Source organism: Exophiala aquamarina (assembly GCF_000709125.1).
Source record: "Exophiala aquamarina CBS 119918 chromosome Unknown aczIA-supercont1.13, whole genome shotgun sequence".
In the NCBI taxonomy this organism is placed as follows: domain Eukaryota; kingdom Fungi; phylum Ascomycota; class Eurotiomycetes; order Chaetothyriales; family Herpotrichiellaceae; genus Exophiala; species Exophiala aquamarina.
Genome location: NW_013550575.1, coordinates 710,546 through 735,773, shown reverse-complemented (window position 1 = coordinate 735,773; position 25,228 = coordinate 710,546). Strand labels below are relative to the sequence as shown.

Below are 25,228 nucleotides of genomic sequence, written 5' to 3'. Positions count from 1 at the left end.
AGCCTCGGCTCAAATCAGACAGTCGTGGACCTAAGACACAGGGATATCAGAGCGGCGGTAGTGCTTCTCTGCAGACTGGACAAACGAGCCTCAAGTTCATCCATCCCTCTAGACAGTCAGTGTGGAAAATGTGTCTGCAAGGTGTGACCATGTAATTCCTCTGTTCAAGCCATGTTGCTCCAGCTCCTCTTCCGACGACACCTCCAGCACTCTCTGATTTGGCCAAGACTGGGACGTCAATTTCATTCATACATATAGCACAATCGAAAACTTTTCTTGTTTTATCGTCTTTGTCTTTGGCTTCTGAAGCTGAAGCAAGTAGGCCGATAGACATGCCGCTGGCTTCGACGTCATCTTCTCGAAGGACTGGATGGTAATCGTAAGCGGGTGGGCACCAGGAATCGTGAACAAGGAGACGAGGGCCGAGAAACTGTTGGCTGGTAAGAACCGCAACCTGTAGCCAAAGCCAGCCCAGTAGAATGAAGGCAGTACGGGGGCTAGTGTCTATCGAGAGTATATTGTGATCCACAAAATACCAGTACAGGACGGGTACGGCTCGAAGCAGGCTCGATCCAATAACATACTCCCATGTCAATGCTTTGCGACAATTTCGCATGGTGTTGCGATATATCTGTGGCCACCAGAAAGAAAAGTAGGCGAAGATGAGTAGGTTGGTGTAGGCAGATCTCAGAGGTCTTGGCCATGACAATGCCCACAGTGAAAAGAACATGAGCACGACGAGGGAAAAGTAGAATCTGCTGTAGATGGCAGCGAATGACGCACGCGTGCTGGGGATGTCGGCTTGAAGTGGACTCCCTTGGTCAGAAGGGAGGATAGTTGGAGTCGCACTATCTGTTCTCGGTGTGGTAACCGGTAAAGGCAGACCTCCTGGAAGCTCCGTAGCAGCGACTGTGGTTGCTGAAGGGGAGATGGTGGTGGCGGCAGCAGCAAGACCGGTAGTGGGAGCTGGTGTTAGTGTCAGCGCCGGTGCTGGGGCTGCCCTTCTCTGCCTTTCCTGCTCGGCACGAGCAGGATCGCCAACTTGAACTGTCCATATGTCGAAAACGAACTTGACCTCGAGGAAGGCCACATGTATGCAGGCAAGAAACGCAGCCGATGAAATAGTAAGAAACGCAGCTTCATCGATCATAAGAAGTGCGATGAGCGCAAACAGTAGAAGCCCATCACCAAGAGCAGCAATAACAATGCTTTGGTATGCTATTCGACTCTTTGTGGAGGGAGTAGCCGCCTTTTCCATTTGTCGTTTGATAAGTGCGATCTGGAGGCCAAGAACTAGGACGAAGGAGAAGACAAGGTGCTGTGCTAAGGTCCAGTATGCTTCGATTTTAGGCCCGAACAGGGCGTTAGATTCCAAGACATAGCCACAATCAGGAGAGAAAACGACGGCGGAGAAGGATAATAAGGGTGGCTGGCCGATGGGGGCACCCTCGGGAGACTTCAGCTCTTGTTCGACCTGGCGGAGAAAAGCAGCCATCTGAGAAGAGTCAAGTCCGTCATATTTGTGAGGCTTAGGCTGCAGCCAGATGATCAATTCACACTGGGGGGCGAAGGCTAATCCATCCGACATGTCATCAAGGGTGGTGTCCCAAAGTCGACGGATTGTGTGGTTCATGACTGAAATGGACGAATTGAAGCTGTGGGCATCCAAGGCGAAATGAGGGAGGGCAAAGAGAGAGTTGAACTTTGAGCTGATGGTTGTCATGATAACCTGGCCTGAAGGAAAGTGGACACCTTGAAGCCTCGCCTGCCAGCCGTTTCCAGGGGCCGAGTCCGTCCATATGGAGAAGTCTGCTTTTATGGACGAGGCCTCCTGGCCAGCGAGTGCATGGAGATCCAGGAGGGACAATGTCATTTCGCCGTTGGCCTCGGTGATGTTCCGCTCATAAATATTCGTCATGTAATCCTTCTTGGGATCCAGGGCTGTCAAGTTGAGCTGTGGTGCCGTGGTTGGAGGTTGAATTTGGACAAAGTCTCCACGGATCTCGCCGGCAAACTGGTCATAGACGGGCAAGCCTTTGGTAAGATCGATACCGTTCCAGGCCGTCTCGAACTGTTTGCGGCTCCATTGCTGCACCTTAGCCAGCGCGTCCCACTGGTAGCCATCGTCCTTCCGGAAGCCCGTTAGATTCAGCCATCTGTCCGTCGATGGACTAAGCTGGCCAAAGGAAGTGTTAGCCAAAACATTGAGTTCGGCATCGCGCCGGCTTTGGATGGTCTCGACATCGATGAAGGTTCGGCGATTGGCGGGTTGATCGGGGGTGAGAAAGATAAAGAGCAGTAGGACCACCAGAACAACAACGCGTGGACCTTCCATCCACAGGTTGATGGCCGGCTGCGACTCATCCCAGACGGGAATAGAATATACCTAGGTATGGTTGATGATGGTCAAAGATGGTGAATGCTACAGGTCCTTGTACGTATCTAGACCAGAGAGCGGCTGGGAGCCAGAAGTCAGAGCCGGGCTCAAGGCGTTGGCGCCATCACGTGGCGGATCACATGATACACCGCGTGTAATCATCACATCTCAGTTTTAGGGGCTCCTGTGTGGAATTCTTCTTCTTCTGCACGTCGCGTCCGCCGTATCCAATCCCACGTGCTCAAGCGGTATCCTTGGATTTGGGACAATTGAACCATGGGCAGAGCGACCTTCGCCGTGGGCCTCCAATACTGATATCCTCTCCAGATGCACAGACACGTTGATAATAATATCGAGTCCACATCCGCATTCCACAAGCACCCTCATGGGCATCCCGAGACCATAGCCATGGCAAACACGATGCCTATGCCCATCCCACTTCCACCTCGAACACCCACTCCACCCCCTGACGAGCCGTCGTCGCCGCAGAAACAGCCCACCTTCGACCCTACAGCTCCCTTTGATCCTAACGCACTATCGCCGCATCCCCTTGAACCCGACTATACCGCTTCATCATTGACGTGCTTTTCTCAGATGACGCCTGAGAAACAGAGTGCGACGGCGTCCGCGTCCGCGTCCGCGATCTGCAGCGTCAATGAAGCAGGAGGACCCTTCAACTTTCAAACAGCTACGTTGGCAAAATCGCCTGTTATAAAATCTGTGCGTCATCTACTTGACTGGAAACCCCATCTTGGTCGTATCGCCACTACATGTACAGAGGTGCTAACTCGAGTGATTCCCGTTCCAGAACATTGGCCAGCGACGTGGTCACAAGTATAAGCACTCCAGTGTATCCCATCAGATCTTCCTCGAACCTCCTCCTCGCGCGCCGCAAGCTCTCCCAACCTCTCTTCCTATCCCGACCTTTGCCGAATGCCGGGCCAGTATGACCACGGATCAAAACATCCGGTTTTACTGGAGTATATGCCATATGTTAGTTGCCGGCTACACAGCATGGAATGCACATAGCTCGGCTGCAATGGAGGCATTATCACATCTAATCTTTTATGATTCCCTGGGAGCACTGCTGTGTGTCTTTGTCGAGGTCTTGTCCAACTTTGAGGTGTGGGGACGGTCAAGCGTGAGACATCCCTTTGGGCTGCAACGCATGGAGGTCATTGCGGGCTTTGCGTTGTCAGTGTTGCTGATCTTCTTCGGCTTTGACCTGATCTCACACAACGCCAAGCATGCGTTGGAAGGCATTGGACACGAACCACATCACCCGCACTCTCATGAGCGCGTCACGACCGGCACCGTGGATGTGGCAGCAGTCCTGGCTATCGGGTCGACATTGGTGTCCGCAGTGGGACTTCAGAACCATGCCCGCATTGGCAAGGCTATGCGATTCGCAGCCATGGACAATCTACCTTCGATCCTCAGCAACCCATCGCATCTGCTGACCTTGTCCTGTTCCGTCACCATTCTCATGCTCCCCCTTCTGTCACTGCATACATATGATTGGGTGGATAAGGTCCTCTCGTTGAGTATCGCGTTGAGTATGCTCATCCTTGGGGTGCAATTGGGACGGAATGTGGGTGCGATGCTTCTGATGTCGCTGCCCTCCAAAGCTGCGAATGTGGATCAAGTGTTGAACGCGATAGAGGCAGAACCATTGGTGCGAAGCATCGAACAGGCCAAGTTCTGGCAGGCCCATTATGGGATGGGGATGGCCAATCTGAGGCTGAGAGTGGGGGGCAGCGAAGAGAACCTTGCCAAGTTGAGAGAGAGAATCACGAGCATGATTCGGAATCGGCTGAGCGGAGGGTATGGTCTGGGAAGCAGTGGGCAGCGGTGGGAAGTTAGTGTCCAGTTCCAGGTGGACCAGGAAAGCGCCGTGTCTGCGAGCCATAGCCATTTTATATCTGCACCGGGGTGGGTGACTTAGGGTGTAGTTGTATGAATCCAGCACCCGCATAGTTCATTTCTCGATGGCCATGAGTACCTGGCCAAGCAGTCTTCCCTCCATGGGCTTGGACTCTTTGGCACCAGCGGCTTCAATGCGGTCGCGGACAGCTTTCATAACAGCATTGGCCTCGTCCACAGTGGCTTTGCGCTGGTGTCTTTTGGCGGCCAGCATGATCTCGACTTTCTTGCCTTGCTGTAGAAAGCTTTCCATCTGATTTAACTTCATCTGCAAGTCGTTGGGGGCAATAGCCCAGTTGAGCTCGAGCTGTTTGGGTTTCTTGGACTTGGCCGTGGCGGCGGCTTTCCTCGTGGCCTCTTCTCTATTTGCTATGCTTTTGATCATATCTCGACGGTCCATGATTTTGACGACTGCAATTTCACGCTCGCCCGGTTTGGTAATCTGCACAACGTGGGTAGTAGAGCGATTGATGGACCGCATAACCTGCCAGAGGCTGCGGGGTTCGGAAAGGCCCTGCTCGGTCTTGATTTGGACCTCTAGGGTGTCGATGGCCTCGTCCATGGTAAATTCTTTCAGCTTATCTTCCTTGGTGAAGATCGGGGGTAGCGGTCGTCCAACGCGAAGAAAGGGCGTGGTGCAAAACCGCCTGGGTAGTAGGAGAGCTTGGAAGGGACATGGCTGGACAAGGAGTGCTCGGCCTGCCGGGGCAGCAGCCCGCATGGCATGGTGAAGAGCTCGAGAAGGGGAAGCTTGCATCGAGAATAAAGCTCGCATGCAGTATTTGGATACCAGTGTCGAAGGATGAGCAATTATTCTAGTGGTGCTGACCCAGGTGTAAGTGTGGTTGAATTCATTTGCTGCTGGGCTACACCGAAGTCACAGAAAACGGCTGACGACTCACGAGGTAATTAAGGAAGTCGCGACTCTCCGCCTCTCCGCAGGGACAATTCGAATAATAATTATTTTCCCGAAATCTGCGTCCCCAAGTTGGGACTCATCCTCAACCACTTACCACAACACCCTCCGTGATCTCCCTCTTCTACGTTCTAGATACTCATCGATGCCTCATGCCCTCATCTCACGATTCTAAAGACCGGGCTGGAATTTGGTCCTACGTTCCTTTCGGCTCCTCTCCTCGTCGTCGCTCCGTCTCCAGCGGCCTCCCCTTAAGGAACAACGGTCACGGTGCTGTCTCTTCCTCCGACAGCACTCCCTGGGATCCCTTTGAGAAAGCCGAGAGACAAACGGCGGGCTCTGGGGCCCATCAATCTTCCATCCTGGAGTCCATAAACAACGCCTGGATGACGCAGACTCGACAGGCACGCTACCTGAAGACTGGAGGTGTCTTGTCCTGTATCATCCTCTTATACTGGTTTCTGTCCGGCGGAAGGGGCAGTACTGGAGCCGAGAACAATGTCTACACTCTTACGGACTCTCCTACGACAAAATGCACGAGACCGCACGACCTTTCCAAGCCCCTGGTTCAGTATGCCATCATGATAGACGCAGGGAGCACGGGCAGCAGGATTCATGTGTACAAATTCAACAATTGCGGTCCCACACCAGAGTTGGAGAGCGAGGAGTTCAAGATGACAGAGAAGAGGCCTGAGGGCTCTGGCTTGAGTTCCTACAAGAGTGATGCTGAGGGTGCAGCCAAGAGCTTGGATCCCCTACTTGACGTTGCAATGAAGAATGTCCCCGACGCTTACAAGGCCTGCACGCCTATCGCAGTGAAAGCCACAGCCGGCCTTCGACTGTTGGGCGATGCCATGAGCCAGACCATCCTCGAAGCCGTCCGTACTCGCCTCGAGACACAGTACCCCTTTCCGGTCGTATCTCGTGAGAAAGGAGGCGTCGAGATTATGAAAGGCGAGGACGAAGGTGTCTTCGCCTGGATCACCACCAACTACCTCCTCGGCAAGATTGGAGGTCCAGACGACACCCCCACTGCCGCCGTCTTTGACCTCGGAGGCGGCTCCACCCAGATTGTCTTTCAGCCGACTTTTAAGGGAAGTCCATCAGGAGGCATGCCGGCCAAAATGGCCGAGGGTGACCACAAATACAGCCTCAAGTTTGGTGGGCGCGAGTTTGAATTGTACCAGCACTCTCACCTTGGCTACGGACTCATGTCAGCCCGCAAAGCCTTGCACAACTCTGTCCTGGACCACATGCACAAGCAGAATCCCGACTCCAGGACCTGGCTCTCTAAACCCATTCCCAACCATTGCATCACACCAGGGATCCAGAAAAAGGTCGATGTGACCATGCCCGCTGGACATCCATTGGAGGGCGAACACAGCGTCCTCATGGAAGGCCCCATCGACGCCATTCCGGCGCAGTGTCGAGCACTTGCCGAGGGAATCCTCTACAAGGACAAGACATGTACCCTGGCGCCTTGTTCTTTCAACGGAGTGCACCAGCCGTCTCTCGACAAGACATTCTCCCGCGAAGATGTCTATATCTTCTCATACTTCTACGACCGAACGCATGATCTCGGCATGCCGGAATCTTTCACGTTGCGCGAATTGCAGGACCTGACCAACAAGGTCTGCGGCGGCGAGGAGAAGTGGACCGCTTTCACGGGCATCGAAGGAGCATTGGAGGAGCTGCGTGACCGACCAGAGTGGTGCCTTGATTTGAATTTCATGAATGCTCTCCTCCATACCGGCTATGAGATGCCTATCGATCGCGAGGTCAAGATTGCTAAGACCATCAAGGGTAATGAATTGGGTTGGTGTTTGGGTGCGAGTCTACCACTTCTGGAGAAGGAGAGCGGCTGGGAGTGTCGAATCAAGCAAGTTTCATGATAATATGCCGGGACTTGGCACATTTTTTGTCTATACATACATGGTTTGAGAGGGTGTGGCGACTCGGCGGGCTATGTCTTTCATGATGGGATACACGGTGGGGGTAGACATCCGTAGAAACTGTTCGCAGCCGATGCTCAGGAGCCCATGGGGGTCTAAACAAGAGGTCACTGAGCGCCGGCAATGAGAGATTGGGATGATAAAACTTGTCATACAGAATTGATTGCTTGATTGTTGATTGATCGCTATTTCGCACCTCTCTCGGATCCACTGTCTCTTCTGGCCTTAGATTGCCTACGGCCACGGCGTAGATCATCCTCACTTCCAAGGGATGTGATTCTTTCAACACCTGTGCATCAACTCTCAACTTCTCCAGTGACCAAGTGACGGTCTGCCGGACGTCCTACTCTCTCACACACGTGACACGACACTGAGGTGGGCCAATTTATCGTCGCCCACGCTGCCCCTCTCTTCGACCCGGATTCATTTCATCTTGAAACCCTTACCACCTCTCCCCTGCCATTCATGAATGTGACCGGGTTCCCGTCCTCATCCCTTGGCTGATATTCCAATAACATCGTGGAAAAATGGAGGAGGTCGGTACCATACGTCTGTTGGACCCAACTCGCCATCATATCCATGCCTGCGACAGCACCCGCGGCGGTCCAGAACTTGCCATCAACGACCCAGTTCTTTTGGCCGTTCCATTTCACCCTCGGCGCGACTTCACGCCCATGGTCAAGTACTGTGTGATTGGCTGTTGCCGAGACTCCGTCCAGCACGCCCGTTGCGGCAACCACCAGCCCGCCGGTACAGGTGGTGAAGAGGCTCTTGACCGTTTTGGACTGCTCGGCGATGAAATTTCTCATATCCTTCGGCAGATTCTCTGCGTATTCTAGAGATGGGCCGCCAACCAGGAGATAGTCGAGTTCTGGGCAGTCTGCAAGCGTCGTCGTTGGCTGCGCTTTAAAGCCCCCAGTCAACTGCACCGGCTCCATGCTGGGTCCGATATGAAAGAAATTGATCTTTGGTGCTGTCTTGGCCAACTCTGCCGGCCCGTACAGCGAGATAACTTCGTGAGAGATATTTCCCACTATGTCCATGGGACCCGCCATGTCAAGGAGCTGCAGCGGGATCAGGAGGAAGCCGAAGTTGATTTCGGCCATTGCGAATAAATGATGGCTTGAGCAACGTCGATATGAAATCGATGGAGCACTTGAGAAGTTTCCAGCGATGTTCTTTCTTGTGAACCTGCCCACCAGCAGTCTTGCCCAGTATTAGTACCAGAATCAGATCAGGGCTAGCCGATGACCTGCATATTGACCCTGGTAGGTGGACTCCTGCTTGAATGAGCTGATGCATTCTGGATAGGTAGCTGCACCATTCTCAAAATGCCCGAAGCTGGGATGGTCATACGGTATACAAGCATAAATACGTGCCGACACGACTTGGATTAATATTATCTTGAAGGGGAAATCTTGCCTTGTTGGGAAACCCCATCTCACCAGACCCGCTAGGCACCCCTAGGTCAGTGAGGTGTGTGATTTGTCGCCCTTCTATCTTCGAGAGACCTCATATGTTTGGATCGACCTTGCAGCACTCCTCCCGGAAAGACTTTGATCCGCGGCTTTGGTTTGGAATTGAGATACATAATAGCATCTCTGGAGGTGATTCCGAGCCTTGTGCAATGACTACCTACTACCTACCTTACTGAGGAAGGTCTCTAGGATCTACCTGCACGAACTGTGGTTAACTACTCTTCTCGGTCCTTGGTCACACTTCTGAAGCTCCCGCTCAGTTCTGCAGGCTCTCGCTTAGTTCTGCACCACTGGCAGTTGGCAGTTTAAGTTGAGGTTAGTGTGACCAACATCAATTCCCTTGCTCCTACCGTTTCAGACCCGCAAAGATAGATTGTCTTTCCCCGCTGCACAACAGTGTAAGTGCCGACTCAGCTACAGTTATCAAATTGTTGTGCGAATCCTTGTAGCCGACCCTCGCAATGATGACGATGTACAAGGGAGGTCGAGCTATGACGTGGCGGTGAAGAAAGCCATTGGGACGTCGTCGACGCAATTCGACTCTACCGACGATGCCCTGTCCGATTACAATCAGCTACTACTAGGAGGGGTGACTGTACATTGATGGGCGCGTAGGTGTTACCGCTACCTCTCTCGCTGTTGCTACCGGGGACTCTTTCTCGAAGACAGAGGTACGGGTCCCCGTTATGGACAGCGCTTCCTCTCCCATCAACACCGACATTGCTCGCGGCGGCACCTACAGTTTTAAGGGGGAAAGCCTCAGACTCCGGACCAGAAGCGATGGCAGAACGATATACCACAGTGGTAAGGGTCAGTGTGGCTTTTGCTTTTGCCTTTGCTCTACACTGCTGGCATCCGGCGCCACTAACTAATCAAGTCAAGGTGGGCGGTGGGACGCTTCATAAATAAAGGAGAGAACTAGGAATGGCTTAGTCTACGGTGTTTCGACTCCGCTCCAATATAAGAGTCATGGTGAAGGGAGGCTATAGGAAGGACGGAGGGGTTCACTGCGTGCGTGCTCAAAAGCCACCCTTCCCCAACAGCTCGTCGGCAATTTCCCTCAGCAATAGCTCTGCTTTCCACTGCGGAGCCTTTGACATTGACGCTAGGGTCTCCCGGACCTCCATCGCACGGCACAGGTCCCACAGCATATCGTCGGCGGGAGCTCCATACAGAAGCATGCCCAGTGCAAGGAGAAGGGCATGGAGCGTTTCCTTGATGTTAGAGGATGATGGCGAGGTTGGCTGTGAGGCAAGCGTGGGAAGAGAAATGATGCTCTCGAGCAGAGCGGCGGTCAGGTCGTCGCTAACAGGGCTGCTAGCACCTTCGTGAGGGCCGGTCCCGTTAGGGGATTGTGCATTGGGAGTGGAAGTTGAAGCGTGGTGGATTCGTTCGTTGTGCGTGTATGCACTTAGATTGTAAACCAGGGCCGCGGCCATGGATCGAGAGTTTGCATGCGGTGACAGCAGAGCCTGGGCGGCAAGGCTTTCGATGGTTTCTCGGAGTTTCGAAATTGACTGCTCGTCACTGGGATGTATGAGCTGCTCCTGGAATACGTTTGAGCTAAAGAGATTGCATGCGAGTTGTAAAGTGACGGATTGGATATTGTATTTCGCGTCCGTGAAATTCGTCGCAGTTTGAAAGTTGGGGAATAACGTGGACAGAGTCCGATGGGCAGGCTCGGTGGTGAAGAAGCCGGACACTCGCGAATCGGCGGCTGCGGTGCGGACGAGATCGATCACTGCAAAACGGGAGTCGGGGGCCAGGGAAGAGAATTCCGAGTCGAGATGGGCGCTGAAAGCAGGTAGATTCGGTATGGGTGCATCCTGCATCCCTTTGGCGTCGCGGAATTTGATGTATGATACCAGGTCCTGGACAGAAGGGGCAGACGAGAAGGAGTTCCCAATCTTGGTGAGCAATTTGTCAAGCGGTGGACTGCGGCCGTATAGGGTCGGCCTTTCAATATATCTTTGAAAAGATGGCAGCTTCAGATTTGCGTGAGTGTGCTGAGGCGGACGTGCCATTTGGAGGAGTAACTGGACATTGCCTCTGAGCTGGGCCGGGTTTGCACCAGCCCACTCGTCCTGTTTCTGGCCTTTGAGGAATGTGACGAAGGTTGGCGTTGCCCGGATCTGATAGCGCTGTGCAACAGACTGGGCGGAATGAGAGGCTGAGATGTCGATCTTTATCAAACGTGCGGTCGGGAGTCCACCAGCCTCGGAGGCCAACTCATCATAGGTCGGATAGGCGATCTTGCATGGAGGACAGGAGGCGGAAGTGAAGAATAGAACGGCGCAGGAGTCACTTGAGATGGACAGGAGTGTGTCAAGCTCGGAGGGCGTGGTTATATTATAGACGCGACCGGGGGAAGCAGCAGCAGGGGGTTGGCAATTGATGATCTTTGGGACGGTCGTCTTATGAAAGAAAGTGTTGGTTGTTGGTCCGGAAGAAGTGCCGTTCGAGATGGGCTGGGAGACGGCTGCAGTTGATGGTTGTCTCTTCTGTGCATCCCTTCCAGAGACGGCATCGGGTGCTTGAGTCATGGTTCTCATGGATTGGTCGAGCTGCGTACGCAACATCCGGCCGATGGGTGTGCTCAGGAATGTCTCAGGGAGGCTGGTGATCTCCTCAGGGATGCTCTTGCCGACCAGAAACATTGCGAGATCTTGGGTGAAGTTGTTGCAATTATGCAGGAAGAGATCATAGGACTCGGGAGTATAGATCTGTTCCAAAGATTCGACATATTCCTCCACGACATCCACTGGCAGTTCTGTCTTGCCCATGTCAACGACTGATATGGGCTGGCCATGGTGAGTTGACCCCGGGACTTTGCGGTGGACTCCCTGGCCGAAGAAATATTCCACGCGGTTGAAGACAATTGCAGTATGGTAGATGGCATCGATTTGAATTCCAGTCAAAGCCTGGGAAAACTGTCTCGCCATGCCCTAGCAGAGACATACTCGTAAGAGTTGATGGTCGGTGGCGGGAGAGACTCGACATACCTGTGACAGGTCGTAGACATACAGTTGAACATCCATCTTCAAGTTCGAAGATTCACGCCGAATGGTACCAACAATGCCAGAAATTCATTCTACTGTAGTACCCAGGTAAATTTCTTCTCGAGCGCGGCGAATGAAAAGGCGATGAATAAAGAAGGGCGTCGAACGTGAGGCGCGCCTGGCAGGCGGCAAACAAATGTACGTCAGCCACTGCCACCATGGCCGGTCACCCACCGGTCATATCAGGGGTTACGGGTGCACGTGCCCCTGGGAATGAGTGCGCTTATCGCCAAAATACTCGACCGGATTATTAAGGTGGGCTGGAGGGTCTCCAGGTGACGGCCACTCAAGTCGTCAATGCCTTGCATTGGGGCAATCAACAGCAACATCCAGCCTCTTCAGCAACGTTGGTCAAGCTTTGTCCGCCCGGAAACATCGCAGAAATGGCTTAAATTGATCAATATAGCAATAAATCAACCAATGGTAAGCCACTAAGCCTTGACTTCCATCACCCCAACTAATGACTCAGCCGCCGCGCAAAACGCCGTCAAAAGGCAAAGCTGCCATATCCAAACCAACGGCTTCAGCCTCCAAAGCACGGCGGTCAAAGCTCGCCAAGGAGAACGACATCACAGCCGAAGAGGAAACGGAGGTCAAAGAGGCATGGGCTTTGTTCCGACGAGAGGACGTCGAAGGGTACGAGGACGAGAAGGAAGGGGTCATCATGGCCTATGATGTGAAAAATGTCTTGAAGTGAGCAGCCATTCCTCGCTCCCTCGAGGGTACATCAGTCCCGATATAAGGTCGAGTCCCCGATGCAGTCTAACAAGGAATTTCCCTATATAGAGCCCAAGGCCTTCACCCAAGAACCAAATCTGAGATGGACGAATTCATCGAGACGCTGGATCCAGATTCCTCGGGATACGTCACATATCCTCATTTTCTCGCCCTCTGCGCCCTCCGACTGAACTCCAAGACTGACGAGACCAAAGCGGAAGAAGTCGAGACGGCATTCAATCTGTTCACTCATGGCCAAGTTAACACAGCTGGCGATGAAGTGATTAGCCTCAACGACCTACGTACAGTAGCGAGAACGCTAAAGGAGGATGTCAGTGATGATGTCTTGAAGGCCATGATCTTAGAAGCCAATGGAGGAACCGGCATCAGCAGCGGCGTGAGCATCGAGGATTTCAGGGGCATCATGACTAGAGCGGGTGTTTTTCAATGACCAGGGCAGTTTCCCGTGGGGGAACACGGGAGGACATCAGAAAGGAAACATATTGTGAAAAGGCATCAAGTTTTGACAGTAGTGTCTCCCCGCAAATCAAACCAAGGTCTATGTGAGATCCTGGCAGTAGAGACTTCGTGGAAGGTCTTGCAATCAGTTCAATTTTAGCTGACTGACTGTGGTCAAGACCCGGTTCTATTCTGGCTTCCCTGTCCACACTGACTCGCTCTGGTGTAAATGAAGCGGCCAGCTCTAGCATTGATAGAAGCAGTAGTTGCATGTGATGGTGGGGGAGGAGACAACGCTGGAATAGAGGTGCACAAGGGATCACGTCGCAACTAAAAGCGGAATGAACTTGACCAAGCTGATGTCGAGGTCGAGGGGCGGCCTGAAATTAGAGACGGCCGTTTGTGTGCAATGGAACATTGAGGGCTTTGGACAGTATCGCGCCTATACATAGTCCATACATTATAGCCCCTAGGTAGGCAGGTGAGCAGATGTGCTCCGTATCTAAGGGTCCCAAACCGTAAGAGGGAGAAAAGGAATGGTGTTGAGAATTGAAATTTCAGATCGAGTGCTCTGCCAAGCTTGAACGACGCCATCCCAAACCGGATAGCAGCCACATCACGTGCCACTTCCCACATCAACGTCTCCAGCGGGCAGCTGCCCTGTTGGGTGCCTGTCTAGGTGGCTAACTACCACCCGACCAAGCAGAAAGTGATGTGTAGTACTCGTATATTTGATCTCGTTGTCTACTACCTAGGGGTTGGTATCGATGAGCATCCTATACCTGACGTTCACCTCTTGCCCTATCTCTCCCCCGTCGAATAACGGCCAATGACCAAATGGCGACTATTTAGGTCTCGTTCTTACAACTCAACAGTGCTACAACGACACCACCTATTCCCCCATAGAAAAAAAAAAGACTCTCTGCCTTGTCGAGTTTTAAATATTTATACTTAGTAATTATCAAGGTGGCCCCGAGGATCCCATCACATAATCAAGGACAACGCTTCCTAGATGGCCACTGGCTCCATCCATCTCTATTTGGTTGAAGGGTACTCCAAACTCTACAGAATGTGTACTAGGGTGCTGTCGTACGCCCAGTCAAACAGAACTGATTGCTTATATGACGTCCAGGGAATCCATCTTCCAGATCTCCACATGCTTGACGTCTTCCTCTTCGATCCGGGTAACGCGTCTTTTGTATTTAACTTCTTCCCTCCAGGCACCACCCTCGCTCTTTGCATTCCAAGGATCACCTCTAGGACTGGTCTCATCGGCCATAGGGATTCTGACGAGTTCCTCTACCATTCCACCTATTTCCCACACCTTGTGCCCTATTCCCACATACCGGAGGTAGGGAAAATCACTCTTGCCGCCATCGCAGCTCGTCTCAGCGAGTTCTCGAGACAACTTTTCCGCTTGGTCACCGTCATCGGTCTCGACGAATTTCTCGAACATACATTGCATCTGCCGGCCTTCCGGGCCTTCCTGTGTCGGGCTGAGTAGTCGGATTGCATACAACTTGGTAAGAAAGGGAAACAGCATCCGACTGACCTGTAGGTCGGTACACATCAGCGCTGCACTGAGTTGGTCCAGATTTGGGGCTGATCGAATGAGTCTGGCGACCGTCGCCTGCGGTAGTGGCCAGCGTGAGGGAAGAACCAAGTGTTTGAGAGTTGGGCCACAAACATTACAGATATTATCCATATATAAATCACGCAAGCTTGTGCTCGGGGCGGGTGTGCTTCGTGATGATTTGCTGCTGCTGCCACTTCCAACCACTGAAGGGGCGCGCGGAGAGGCGTCTCTCGAAGTCGGAGTGGAAAGCGCACAGCCGTTGATGCTCTCCGGCTTGTGTCGCGCATTGACGAGGTACAGGTATTCCAGGCCCGTCGCTCTTTGAAGCTCAAGAGCATGGCGCTTGTGCAATTGGTCCACTCTCAAAAGCTTGGGTTTGGGCTTGTCTAGCTGGTCGATGGGGACTAGCCAGGTCCTGTCGATAAAGTAGGTGGCATTACTTGCAGCGCTGAATTTGTCCTCGTCAAAGCCGAAAGAGTTTATCGCAGTGAACTCCCGACAGGCAGTTGTGTCGAGGGCGCTGATACAATCCGTGGCATCCATCGGTGCCAGCAAGTTGTAAACCCCCATTCGGGTGATCTTTAACTGCTTCTTGGCCATGATGAGCTTCCGAAAGAACTGGTAAAGACCGACGGAGGGTTCGCCCTGGTCCCGCATGCGTGGGGAAAAGTGCAGCTGTACGTTTTCCAACTTGTCTCCATGTAGCAGCATGGTTGATATGTCGTCGGGGTAGCATAGTGGGTCGTAATTCGTCATTGTGAAGGATCGCAGGTTCGGAAAGGGTGGGATTTCGCTTATCGGGTGTGGAGTTCGTGTTTGTGGAAACTGTAGCCACAGAGACTGTAGGTTCGACAGCCGCACCAGGCTGGAGTAGACATTTGGTTGCACGCGAGCATCAAGGTCCCATCTATTCACCATTAGCTTGATACTCCTATGATCCATTTGGACATGTGGCGCATATACCTGAACTTCTCGATCTGAGTACATTTCTCCAGGGCAGCACTGACGGCGATGTTCAGGATCATACCATATTCCGAAATCCTGCCGGCTCTTGAATTTTCATGCTGGTCAGGCCCTCCAAAGTCTCCCATCAGATCCAGCGAACGAACCAGATTGGAGACATTGCGTGTGACCAGCGCATTTAGACCCATGCTGAAGGGACTTGCGCTGCCAAAGCCTTCGGGGACATCATCTTTGTAGCGGATGGAAGTATAGGACGTCAGGACAACGGATCGCCAGAGGTGAGGGACGGTCATGTAATAAAGGGAGCGGGAGGTCCGACATAGTCGCGAGAGGGATGCGACGTCGCCGTCGAGCTTTTGGGCAGAGTCAATGTCGAGCACTGGCAGCGCGGAGGCAGAGAGACGCGGAACGTCTTACATATGAGATGATATGAGCGACTGTCGTGAGAGGAAGGCTTATTACGCCAAAAACGCCTTGGATCTCAGGTCCATTGGCATACAGATGGCTGCCTCGAAAGGTCATAGTGCTGCAACATTGACTGGAGCACCAAGAGATCGGCGAATTGTGTCATCGGGGTTGAAGCATGTGAAGTGTTCTGTAGATCCAACTGAAGGGCCAGCGCCTGGAGAATGCTGGGGTCCTAGATAAGATGATGCAAGGGGGGGACTTAATGCCAAACCAGGGACAAACTGCTAGACCTTTCTCTGCCTCAACGAATAGTGAATCAATGCAAGTAAGTGGCACTTGAGCGGGTGGTGAGAACCTACAAATACAACATCAGGCAGAAAGATGCGTGCAAATATGTCGGGCAGCCTCCCCACACCCGGATGTAAGCGAAGCCGAAACTGCCCCCGCCAGTGGCCCATTTACTCCGCCGTATCACATTGCCAGAAGTCTACTCCTACTCCTCCGTATGTCTTAGCATCGGACCGCGAAATGCCACTCCAATTCTACCTCAAGTACGTTGGTACCTCAGTATTGTTGTTCGGTCCATGGGGTACGCTGATATATCTCACGACCAGGTTTGAACATGACAGCCCCGAAGGACAGCCGGGATGTACGAGTATGGGGCAGTCTGCCCTCCTACTCGGGCTAGTGATTCCTGTCTTGCATTAGCGAGTCTTAGCTTCGTTCCGCAGAAATCGAGCCTCGATCGCCTCCTCGTCAGTCAGGCTGAGCTCTCTTCCTTAGCTGTTGTCAACAAGCCCAGCTTGGTGGCTATGACCAGAGCAGCTCGTTTCACGCTCATCGACTTTCGTTGGTGAAACCCGCCTTCAAGCATAAGTAATCTTGAGGGAGTGGAATCGATGGAGCCTGCCTGAGATCCAGAAATGGTGCGGGCTCTCATTCAGACCGCCCCTCATCGATACAAATCATGGACGCCGCAACAGCTGCAGCGGTGGCTGCTTTGGTGGTCTCAGTCCTGGCCATGACGATTGCTACTGCACAGGTTCTTCAGCAATATCTCAACACTGGCCAGCTGATTCGAATGTGCGATAGCGTCGTCTATGGTAAAATGCCCGGTAGAGGACGCAGAATTTGGGAATACTCACAATTTCGTTTTCGGGTCGTTTATTCGGTACCACAGATCAGCCTCCGCCCAAGCTTGTGGGAGGACAGCCTTGCACATTATGTCAGTTACGAGCGAGGGCTCTTGCCGCTTCCTGATCTCCATCGTGATGCCCTAGACACCCATCCTTCGCTCTTCCAACGTAGTGCGAAGGGAAGAGGCTCTGCACAATCTGCAGAAACTGGCGAGGCCTGTTGGGTGTCCTTTTGTCGAGTCGCACAGAACTCATGTACAGACGACCTCTTCTATGAGCTACTCCACCGCGATGCCGACAGATGCCCTTCAGATCTTCCAGTTGTACCCATGCAAGTGTCCATGCGTGACATCGTCATTATCGCATTGATGGCTGGTATGAGATGCACTGATGCCTCGTTCGAAGGGAAATCCATCGCTATGGATGGCGAAGCTGGTGCAATTACTAGTTCATGGCATCCGATGCTGGGATCTATTATTCACTTCAGCCCGAGGAACTCACATCGACCTCTTGGTATTCGTCTTAGAGGTGGGAAAATCGATCCTGCTTGGATGGCAAGGACATGGGATGTCGTCACTGTTGCCGGCCGCAAATATGATGCACGCGATCGAAAGACCTTTGAAGCTTATGAGGGCAACAGCTGGGTGGCCTCATCCCGTGGCCGCTCCATGGCCAAGGCATCTGATGCAAATTACTTCTATTCTCTATCTCCAGTGCGAAGCTTTCGACTGAGGTCAACTTCACCAACCCAGACGCTTCGGAGGCGCAGAACTCGTTCGGTGGTGGGAGGCCCACTGTTAGTAAGACCACGCTCAAATCCAACTACTGTACATGCTCCCAGTATACTAGATCTCTCAAACTCGGACGATCGCGCAAATGGTCGTCATGCTACCCCAGATGACCGCAAACTTCATGTGCGAACGCCTGAAAGCAAAAGGGGGACCTCGCCCCCTCTCACTCTAGGTAATAGAGCATTGGATGTGTCTGCAAATCAAGCCCTTCAACAGCAGAAATCTATTGCGCCATCTCGGGGATGGAGACAGCCATTGAGGTATTTCCTCGACAAGTGGCGTGGGGTCTCTAGCCAAAACAGCGTCAAAGAGCAATCTGACGCGTACATCACAGATGTCGAGGGTCATGGTACAATTGAAGTTTCTAGCGCTGACCGAGACTTACGTGACATGAATCAAAGTAGTGTTCAAACTCCAGATATCGCAGGAGCAGAGCGGCGATCTCCACGCCCGTTGCATACCAATCGAGGCTGGAATTTGCCAGCCTCTGGACCTCGTAAAGCGCTGGATGGCCGGTCATTACAGCAATACATCATAGAGAAGCAGCAAGCGGCACAACCCAGATCACGAGGTCACAACAACTTGTTGACCTGGAAACCCTTTCCAGAAGAACGGGAGGAGGATAATGTGAGTGTGAATGAAGACTGGCACACTTCCATACAGCAACTGAGGCGTGAAAGATCATATTCTATGATTGACAAGTGGCGAACAACCCTCAGCAGTAGACAGCATATGCGGCACGAGAGAGACGCCCAAACGGAATGGGAAATTGAAACTTATTACTCAACTTCTCGTCAATCGAGCGCAACCGCAAGTGAGCAACGACGAAGAGTCTCTCCTTCAGAAGCTCGTTCAATCTCCCGTGAGAGCCGCGCATCAAGGCGAAGCAGGCGAGGTCCAACGACTGATTCCGTCATCAAACGACTTCGCTCTGCCGAACGAGAGATTGTAGACTCTGGAAAATCCGTGGATGAAAATGCCCTTCCGGATGAGCATGAAGTTGCATACGGCCGCGACCCTATTCTGGTAGGCTCGAGCACAGAAGCTACCCGCGAACCCCAGCAGTCAACAAAAACTCCTCAGGAGGAAGGTAGATTGTCTGCTGGAGAACTGGACAATCTTCAACTCCTCCTGGACAGTAGCCAGCGGAAGAAGGTTCATTACAGCTCACCTACGGAAGCTCTCCCAACTAATAGTGAGGCTGAACGATCGCCAAGTATACCAGCAACTGCTAAGCCCAGCCGTTTTGAGGTCGATCAGCCGCTCTCGAGTGACGCTGGCTTGGCTAACTCTGGAATGCCATCTGAGAAGCTGTTACACAATGTTATCCCTGTCGTTGAGCCTCGGAGAGGCATTCTGAGACGGCCTCGGGAACAATTTCCAGAAGACCCGAATCCCCTCAGAGAAGGTGTTGCTCCTCTTAGAGAAGCTAGAGCGTTAGGCATTCCACCAGGCGCTCGCTGGACAAAGATCAGCCGCCGGCTAGTAAATCTCGAGGCACTTGAGCAAGCACGCGAACGCTTCGAAGACCGCGGGGACTATGTGATTGTGTTGAGAGTTTTGACTAAGGAAGAGATCCAAATACTCGCCGATAAAACCCAAGCTATTAGAGGTTAGTATCTCAACCACCAATGTCCGTGTTTGGTCGTGGTTGCCTGCGACCGTCCGTGTGGGCTTTTCTTTCAGATGGCTAACACTTCTCATAGAAGCTCGCGAGTTTGAGAGCCTTTATCCAGAACAAGTGGCAAACCCTGGGGCCAGACAAGCGTCTTCGCGCGGCTTGCCAAGGAACCGGGCCTCGAGGGCCAGAAATAGTTCGTACCTTCCCTTCTTCTTTTGAAGGAGAAGAAATGCTAAGCGAAGCAGGATTTTCTGGTAGCCTTGATGGCACTCGTCCCGTGGAGTCAGGGAGCGACGCGACGGATCTGGTAGACCCTGGCGCTGGAAGTGCAGAATCGAACACCAGCTGGTCAGGTCAATCTGTCTACGGATCGGGCGAGAGCTCAAAGATCTCCCACTCCCCTGATACAATGTCCGAATCTGAGGAGCTAGACCTTGGTCGACCTGAGTTGCCCGTAAGACCCGAACTCGACAACATGGTGAACTCCATCCTCTCAGATAAATCAAAGGCAGCGACATATAGTGACAGATCACCGTCACCCAGACAAGTCCTGGTCGAACACTTAAGGGGGCGTCTCAAAACAAACCAAGGATCGGTCCGTCGCCGGGCTTCCACCCGCTCGAATTCATCTTCATTTTCATCCAGGAGCTCTGGCTCCGACAGCGAGCGCTTGAAACCGCTGGACACGAGAGACATCCTGTCCGCCTCTTACAGCGATCCGGTTCCCGACATTCCAAAACACGATAGATCAGCGGTAGACGATGTGACAACTGGGAAGGGCACTCTGAAAGACGGTTCAATCAAGTGGCTGTGGATATGTCAGGCTGATGTTCTACCGGGCTACTTTGCAAACCCTTGGCATGACCTTTTTTCAAGTGACACATGCTTGGGTGCGATTGTGACTATGCTGGAAGTCCTTGAATATTACACCGACAACTCAACGCTTACTTATGTCGACGCGCTACCGTGGTGTGAGCAGTGGCTCTATGAAGGCAAATCCACTCACCCAAGCTATGCCATTAATGCGATGGGGGGGACCATTGTGCCCACGGATTACCATTTCCTCAATTTTGAGAATTACAACACTCCAATGCCTGCGATCCAGCTACTGCACTCATACCATCATCAGATCAACCCGTCAGGCTACCAAGGGACGAATACTAGCGTGATTGAGCGACTCACGGAACTTATGGCCTTGGATTCATGGCTGTCCTTCTGCGGGCGCCAGCCGGAGATATACGACGGCCGAAACAATCTCTTACAGAGCTTGCCGATGTTGATCCAGAAGATGATGTCTGACTTCGATTACGAGTTCAGCAGCCTGGACCGGACTTCCACGGACGGCGGGCATCAGATAGTGAAAGAGCTGGCTGCACTGATAGCACACACGCTCGAGAAGGAAATGCTGTCGGAGGAGGAGCAGCTTTTCACGACCGTCGCCATGCTGAGGGCGGCGAAGATGGCGCTGTGCTTGTTGAATGGTCCGGCTACCCTTAAGTTACGAGATATCTTCATGAAAGATGTCCACGTTTACCTCGTTTGATGTCCATGGCACCCCCTCCGACTCCAAAGATGCTGCTCTACCTGTGCGAACTGTGTGTAAACACAGTTTCCATGAATCCATCAATACTCAAGGGTCTGATCTATCAACGGCTTCCATCAACGCCTGGCTCACCCCACATGGCTCCCGAACTTGGTAGGTGGAGACCGATCTTGATACGAATCAATACTCACAACTGAGCAAGGCACAGAGTCCTTCGGTCTTCCGTGCCACCGTAGTGAGCTATACAAGATATCGAGACAGACGGTCGAGAGGCAACACGCTTGAAATGCTCCCGCAGACTCTTGTGAAATCCCGAAATACTGGTCAGCGTACACCACTACGCCAACTTTCCCTTCCCTTTGAGCACCTTCCGCCTCTGCGCCATCATGTGCGTATACAGTATATAGCTTCCTGGGACATAGATGAACAAGACAACCTTGAGCAATACATCAACACTTGAACCCTCCTTAGCTGCAGGCTTCAAGGCCAAGTACATGAGCAGACACTCGCTCGAGATGCCGATCGGATACAAGACGAAGAATGTATTATACCGCAGCCAGGTCAAGAGCGACGGGATCTTGTCGCTGATCATGGTCTTCCAGACGAAGAACCCGTACCTGATGACCTCGGTGATGCCCCACGCGAGCAGAATGCCTGCGAAAGCGATCGGACCTGTCGTGGATCCTGCCGTCTCTTTCCCCCAGGAAGTTGTGGTGGCGACGATCTGCGGGTAGCGCTGGAGGACGGTCCAGACGAGGAGAATCCGCGAGGAGACCTGCATGGCGGTCGTGACGGGGCTGGCGCGTACGAGGCCAAGGGCTGCGTGTACGATCTCGAGGAGGGCGATTGTTTGTGTCCATTTCAGAAGTGGGAAGAGCGCGTCCAGGAGGCCGTGCAGTTTCGAGTGGAGTGATAGTGTAGGGATTAGGGCCAGGGCGCGGAGGGTCACGATCGACCAGAGGAGGAAGCAGATTCCATTGTATGCGAGAAGGTATTTGTGGGCGGATGTTGAGGTGGCGGGAGGCGGAGGTTTTCGACGGGTCTGGGTTTCCATTGTGGCCAGCGCGGCTCTTTTCGAGGTTATATGCGAAGATAGGTCGGTGCGCCGCTGAATATTTCAAGCTGGTCTACACTTTGCGGTCGGTTCACTAATAGTGCTGGAGGAGAGGAATTGTTGAAGAGAAGATGATCTTGCAACCAAGGGCCCGATTCAGACTAGTGCACGAAAGCTTGGCACTCACCGAGCCACCACAGGGTACCGAAGTACATGGAGTCCTATGTATATATGTACCCAGCAACCTACCGACATGGTACCTAGGTAGTTCTATACTAGGTGCACTGATCTTAAAAACACCACTTACCTACCGCTTGCCAGGCTTCATACGTGCACATGCCCGATGAATTGGTTTCAATCACCCCCAGCTTGCCTCGTAATCGGGGCGAGGGGACCGCAAGAGGGCTCAAGGCAAGAGTGATAAGTTGATAACTGAGTCTCGGCTATCCCCCCTCCGAATAGTCAGCTCTAGATGACGAAGAGAACAATGATGTTACACAGTATTCCTGCACCAGTGACTGAGCTATATGTAGTATGACTTCTAGAAAATAGGGGACGTACAATGTAGTGCTGTCGGTGCGTTCGAAGTGACTACTCGGGCTCTGAAAATAATAATAATAATAGGGCGTCCTGAGGCCGTTTGCGATAGAACGGAACGCCTTGTCCCCCACCACGAAAGGCCAGAGCGCTAGGTAAGGCCTTCCCGGATGAGTATTATTACTAAGTGCCTATATCTATTTCTGGAGAGGAATGGCTGGGGGCCATTCCTTACACCCACCGGCTTACTCATCTAGCTAGTCTAGGCTAGTCGCAGACCAGATAACATCGTGGCTTATATCTTACTATGTTAAGTACTGTTGTACTGAGGGCGTTCCATTCCTCCAAGCCTTGAGATGTTGTGAAGTATTCCTCATGGCAAAGGTGGTCAGGTTTATATATAATCGCTCTTCCAATGGGAAGGCTACTATGTATTTGAATACACTCCATAGCGCTATCTTACCCCATAGCCCCTAGCCCCTTGGAACACAATTGCTCCAGCTTGTGTCTTGCCAACTACCCGTGGCTGACTTCCATTTCGATTCTACAAAACTGTATTCTCGTCCCATATCGTTCATCTACCGCATTCACACATTGCTAGAGCCTCCTCTCCTCCCGTGCTTTTCATCCAGTGCCGGGACCAACGCTAGACAAAATGGCGGGCTTGGTTTTGACGTTCGTCGATGCCGCAATTTCAATAGGATCGATCATTTCGGGCTTAATCCAAAACAATAAGGCCGAACAAGATTTCCGCAACCAATGGACACCGGCAGCGGCAGGACAGCTTGCTACAGATAACCCTGGGAAGAATATAATGGTCGTATACACGGATCATGACGCTAGCGGTCTCGTGGGGGTCGAAAAGAAGGCTCTACAGTGTGATTGTCCCACAGGAACCTCGCTGGCGTATGTGGTGTACATCTTTGACGAAGGGCCATTTCATCTCAAAGGAGATGGGTATGTCACAAATGCAGTCTGGTTTTGCCCTACAGCTAACGGTATCAAGTGGCTTTTTGAACTGGGCCTTCAATGGAAACTTTGACAGAGATGGTAGCAATGCAAGGTTATCCCACATACTGGTGATACTGCCCCAACTAACAGTCTGAAGGTCACCTTTAAGAAGACGCAACAAGCTATACAGATGGAAGAGCAGAAGAAGGCAGATGAAGCTCGTGCTGCAGATGAAGCAAAGAAGGCCGAGGAGGCCCGCGTTGCAGAAGAACAAAGGAAGGCTGAGGAGCAAAAGAAAGCAGACGAAGAGAAGAAAAAGGCAGAGGAGGAGAAGAAAGCGGAAGAGCAGAAGAAAGCGGAAGAGCAGAAGAAGGCTGAAGAGCAGAAGAAGGCTGAAGAGGAGGAGATGGCTCGTCAAAACCAACAGCCACAATATAGCCAAGGACGCCCAGATCAGCAGGGATATGAATATCCATATGGCCAGGAGCAATATGGCCAGGAGCAATATGATCAGGAGCAGTATGGCCAAGAGCACGTTGGCCAGGAGCACGATGGCCAGGAGCACGATGGCCAGGAGCACGATGGCCAGGAGCACGATGGCCAGGACCACTATGGTCAGGAAGAAGAAGGTTTGTACGGGCAGGGAGACCCACAGCAATACGGTGAACATAACCAAGGATATCAACCCACGCACGAAGAAGGCTACGAAGACCCTTTCAATCCACAAGATGGTGCAGGCCATCACGAGGACGGTCATTTATATGGACAGGAAGGATCCCAGCAATATGGGCACGAAGAAGAAGACCAATATGCACCGGAAGATTCGCACCAGTATCCACAAGAACATCCTGCATACGCCCAGTATGGCAGCCAACCGTATGAACAAGAAGAAGGCCAGCAATATGGAGACGACCCAGAAGGGGCATATCCCGAAGGAGATCATCAGTATGGGCAGGAATCCGATGCGGCATATCCACAGGGCGGCTACGGAGACCTTCCATATCCGGAAGAACAGGGAGGATACCACGAGACGCAAGGAGATGGTGAAGCCTACCCACACGAGATGGATGCGTATCCGCCCCAGGAAGGCGGCGGTGCGTATGGACAACAGGGTGCATATGGGCAACAGCCCGTTGCCTCCTATGCTCACTAGTGAGGGAAAATCGAGAGTGGAAGGTCATTTGAGTATATTAGCGCTGTTTTTGAAGCCATTTTCCTCTAGCAGAGAGTATTATTCACAGCACCGGGATCTCTATACGGGCTGTGTACGATTAGCATGAATCCTTGGGTCAGGGCAAAGGACTAAATACGAGCTGAGTATTTTAAGCTTTCATATTGGAGCTTCTTTTGGTTCTGCCGCGGATCGTTCTCAGTTCAGTAGTTTTAATGAGTTAGGGCATGGATCTCTCAGGCTACCAACTTAACTACACTGGGCATCACGTCTGGGCTGATTTGCGAAAAAGCACGATCCCACAAGATTGTCGACTTTGCCACCTCTACTGCAACGCCCACGCGTCGAGCTTTTCGGGGGTGCTCTAGAGCTCAGACCATCACAAATGTCAATGGGACGGTCAATGGAACGGTCCAGTAGTGAAATATAGTCTTTTTCTGAGTCTTTTTCAAGATTCGATAGGTCCGCTTTCGTCTGATGCTGGGAGAATGTCTCGTGTTCGTTGATAGCCTGAGATGGGCAGCGAGCAGTACGGCCGAATTATATATATATTTGGATAACCAGTACTATATCCACGACATTGCCTTCGTCTCCAC

The 25,228-nt window shown here is 52.3% G+C and overlaps 11 protein-coding genes across 11 annotated transcripts; 5 read left to right on the top strand and 6 right to left on the bottom strand.

The window, feature by feature from the left end:
- Nucleotides 1–46: 46 nt before the first annotated feature.
- On the bottom strand, nucleotides 47–2,335 carry A1O9_10565 (uncharacterized protein; the record flags this gene model as incomplete). The annotated part of the gene is made up of 1 exon (XM_013400726.1): nucleotides 47–2,335. The coding sequence occupies one exon, from the start codon at nucleotides 2,333–2,335 to the stop codon at nucleotides 47–49; it is 2,289 nt and encodes a 762-aa protein (XP_013256180.1).
- A 450-nt stretch (nucleotides 2,336–2,785) lies between these two features.
- A1O9_10564 (uncharacterized protein) lies at nucleotides 2,786–4,322 on the top strand (the record flags this gene model as incomplete). The annotated part of the gene is made up of 2 exons (XM_013400725.1): nucleotides 2,786–3,097; nucleotides 3,186–4,322. The coding sequence occupies 2 exons, from the start codon at nucleotides 2,786–2,788 to the stop codon at nucleotides 4,320–4,322; spliced, it is 1,449 nt and encodes a 482-aa protein (XP_013256179.1).
- A 33-nt stretch (nucleotides 4,323–4,355) lies between these two features.
- On the bottom strand, nucleotides 4,356–4,862 carry A1O9_10563 (uncharacterized protein; the record flags this gene model as incomplete). Its single annotated transcript, XM_013400724.1, has 1 exon — nucleotides 4,356–4,862. The coding sequence occupies one exon, from the start codon at nucleotides 4,860–4,862 to the stop codon at nucleotides 4,356–4,358; it is 507 nt and encodes a 168-aa protein (XP_013256178.1).
- A 506-nt stretch (nucleotides 4,863–5,368) lies between these two features.
- A1O9_10562 (guanosine-diphosphatase) lies at nucleotides 5,369–7,108 on the top strand (the record flags this gene model as incomplete). Its single annotated transcript, XM_013400723.1, has 1 exon — nucleotides 5,369–7,108. One exon carries the CDS (start codon nucleotides 5,369–5,371, stop codon nucleotides 7,106–7,108), a length of 1,740 nt encoding a protein of 579 aa, XP_013256177.1.
- A 488-nt stretch (nucleotides 7,109–7,596) lies between these two features.
- On the bottom strand, nucleotides 7,597–8,274 carry A1O9_10561 (uncharacterized protein; the record flags this gene model as incomplete). Its single annotated transcript, XM_013400722.1, has 1 exon — nucleotides 7,597–8,274. The coding sequence occupies one exon, from the start codon at nucleotides 8,272–8,274 to the stop codon at nucleotides 7,597–7,599; it is 678 nt and encodes a 225-aa protein (XP_013256176.1).
- Nucleotides 8,275–9,665: 1,391 nt separating this feature from the next.
- Nucleotides 9,666–11,684, bottom strand: A1O9_10560 (uncharacterized protein; the record flags this gene model as incomplete). Its single annotated transcript, XM_013400721.1, has 2 exons — nucleotides 9,666–11,591; nucleotides 11,649–11,684. The coding sequence occupies 2 exons, from the start codon at nucleotides 11,682–11,684 to the stop codon at nucleotides 9,666–9,668; spliced, it is 1,962 nt and encodes a 653-aa protein (XP_013256175.1).
- A 481-nt stretch (nucleotides 11,685–12,165) lies between these two features.
- A1O9_10559 (uncharacterized protein) lies at nucleotides 12,166–12,873 on the top strand (the record flags this gene model as incomplete). The annotated part of the gene is made up of 2 exons (XM_013400720.1): nucleotides 12,166–12,398; nucleotides 12,492–12,873. The coding sequence occupies 2 exons, from the start codon at nucleotides 12,166–12,168 to the stop codon at nucleotides 12,871–12,873; spliced, it is 615 nt and encodes a 204-aa protein (XP_013256174.1).
- A 1,125-nt stretch (nucleotides 12,874–13,998) lies between these two features.
- On the bottom strand, nucleotides 13,999–15,713 carry A1O9_10558 (uncharacterized protein; the record flags this gene model as incomplete). The annotated part of the gene is made up of 2 exons (XM_013400719.1): nucleotides 13,999–15,364; nucleotides 15,421–15,713. 2 exons carry the CDS (start codon nucleotides 15,711–15,713, stop codon nucleotides 13,999–14,001), a joined length of 1,659 nt encoding a protein of 552 aa, XP_013256173.1.
- A 1,082-nt stretch (nucleotides 15,714–16,795) lies between these two features.
- Nucleotides 16,796–20,919, top strand: A1O9_10557 (uncharacterized protein; the record flags this gene model as incomplete). Its single annotated transcript, XM_013400718.1, has 3 exons — nucleotides 16,796–19,367; nucleotides 19,462–19,569; nucleotides 19,622–20,919. 3 exons carry the CDS (start codon nucleotides 16,796–16,798, stop codon nucleotides 20,917–20,919), a joined length of 3,978 nt encoding a protein of 1,325 aa, XP_013256172.1.
- A 337-nt stretch (nucleotides 20,920–21,256) lies between these two features.
- Nucleotides 21,257–21,973, bottom strand: A1O9_10556 (3-hydroxy acyl-CoA dehydratase; the record flags this gene model as incomplete). The annotated part of the gene is made up of 1 exon (XM_013400717.1): nucleotides 21,257–21,973. One exon carries the CDS (start codon nucleotides 21,971–21,973, stop codon nucleotides 21,257–21,259), a length of 717 nt encoding a protein of 238 aa, XP_013256171.1.
- A 1,192-nt stretch (nucleotides 21,974–23,165) lies between these two features.
- On the top strand, nucleotides 23,166–24,614 carry A1O9_10555 (uncharacterized protein; the record flags this gene model as incomplete). The annotated part of the gene is made up of 3 exons (XM_013400716.1): nucleotides 23,166–23,467; nucleotides 23,517–23,589; nucleotides 23,619–24,614. The coding sequence occupies 3 exons, from the start codon at nucleotides 23,166–23,168 to the stop codon at nucleotides 24,612–24,614; spliced, it is 1,371 nt and encodes a 456-aa protein (XP_013256170.1).
- Between the last annotated feature and the right edge of the window lie 614 nt (nucleotides 24,615–25,228).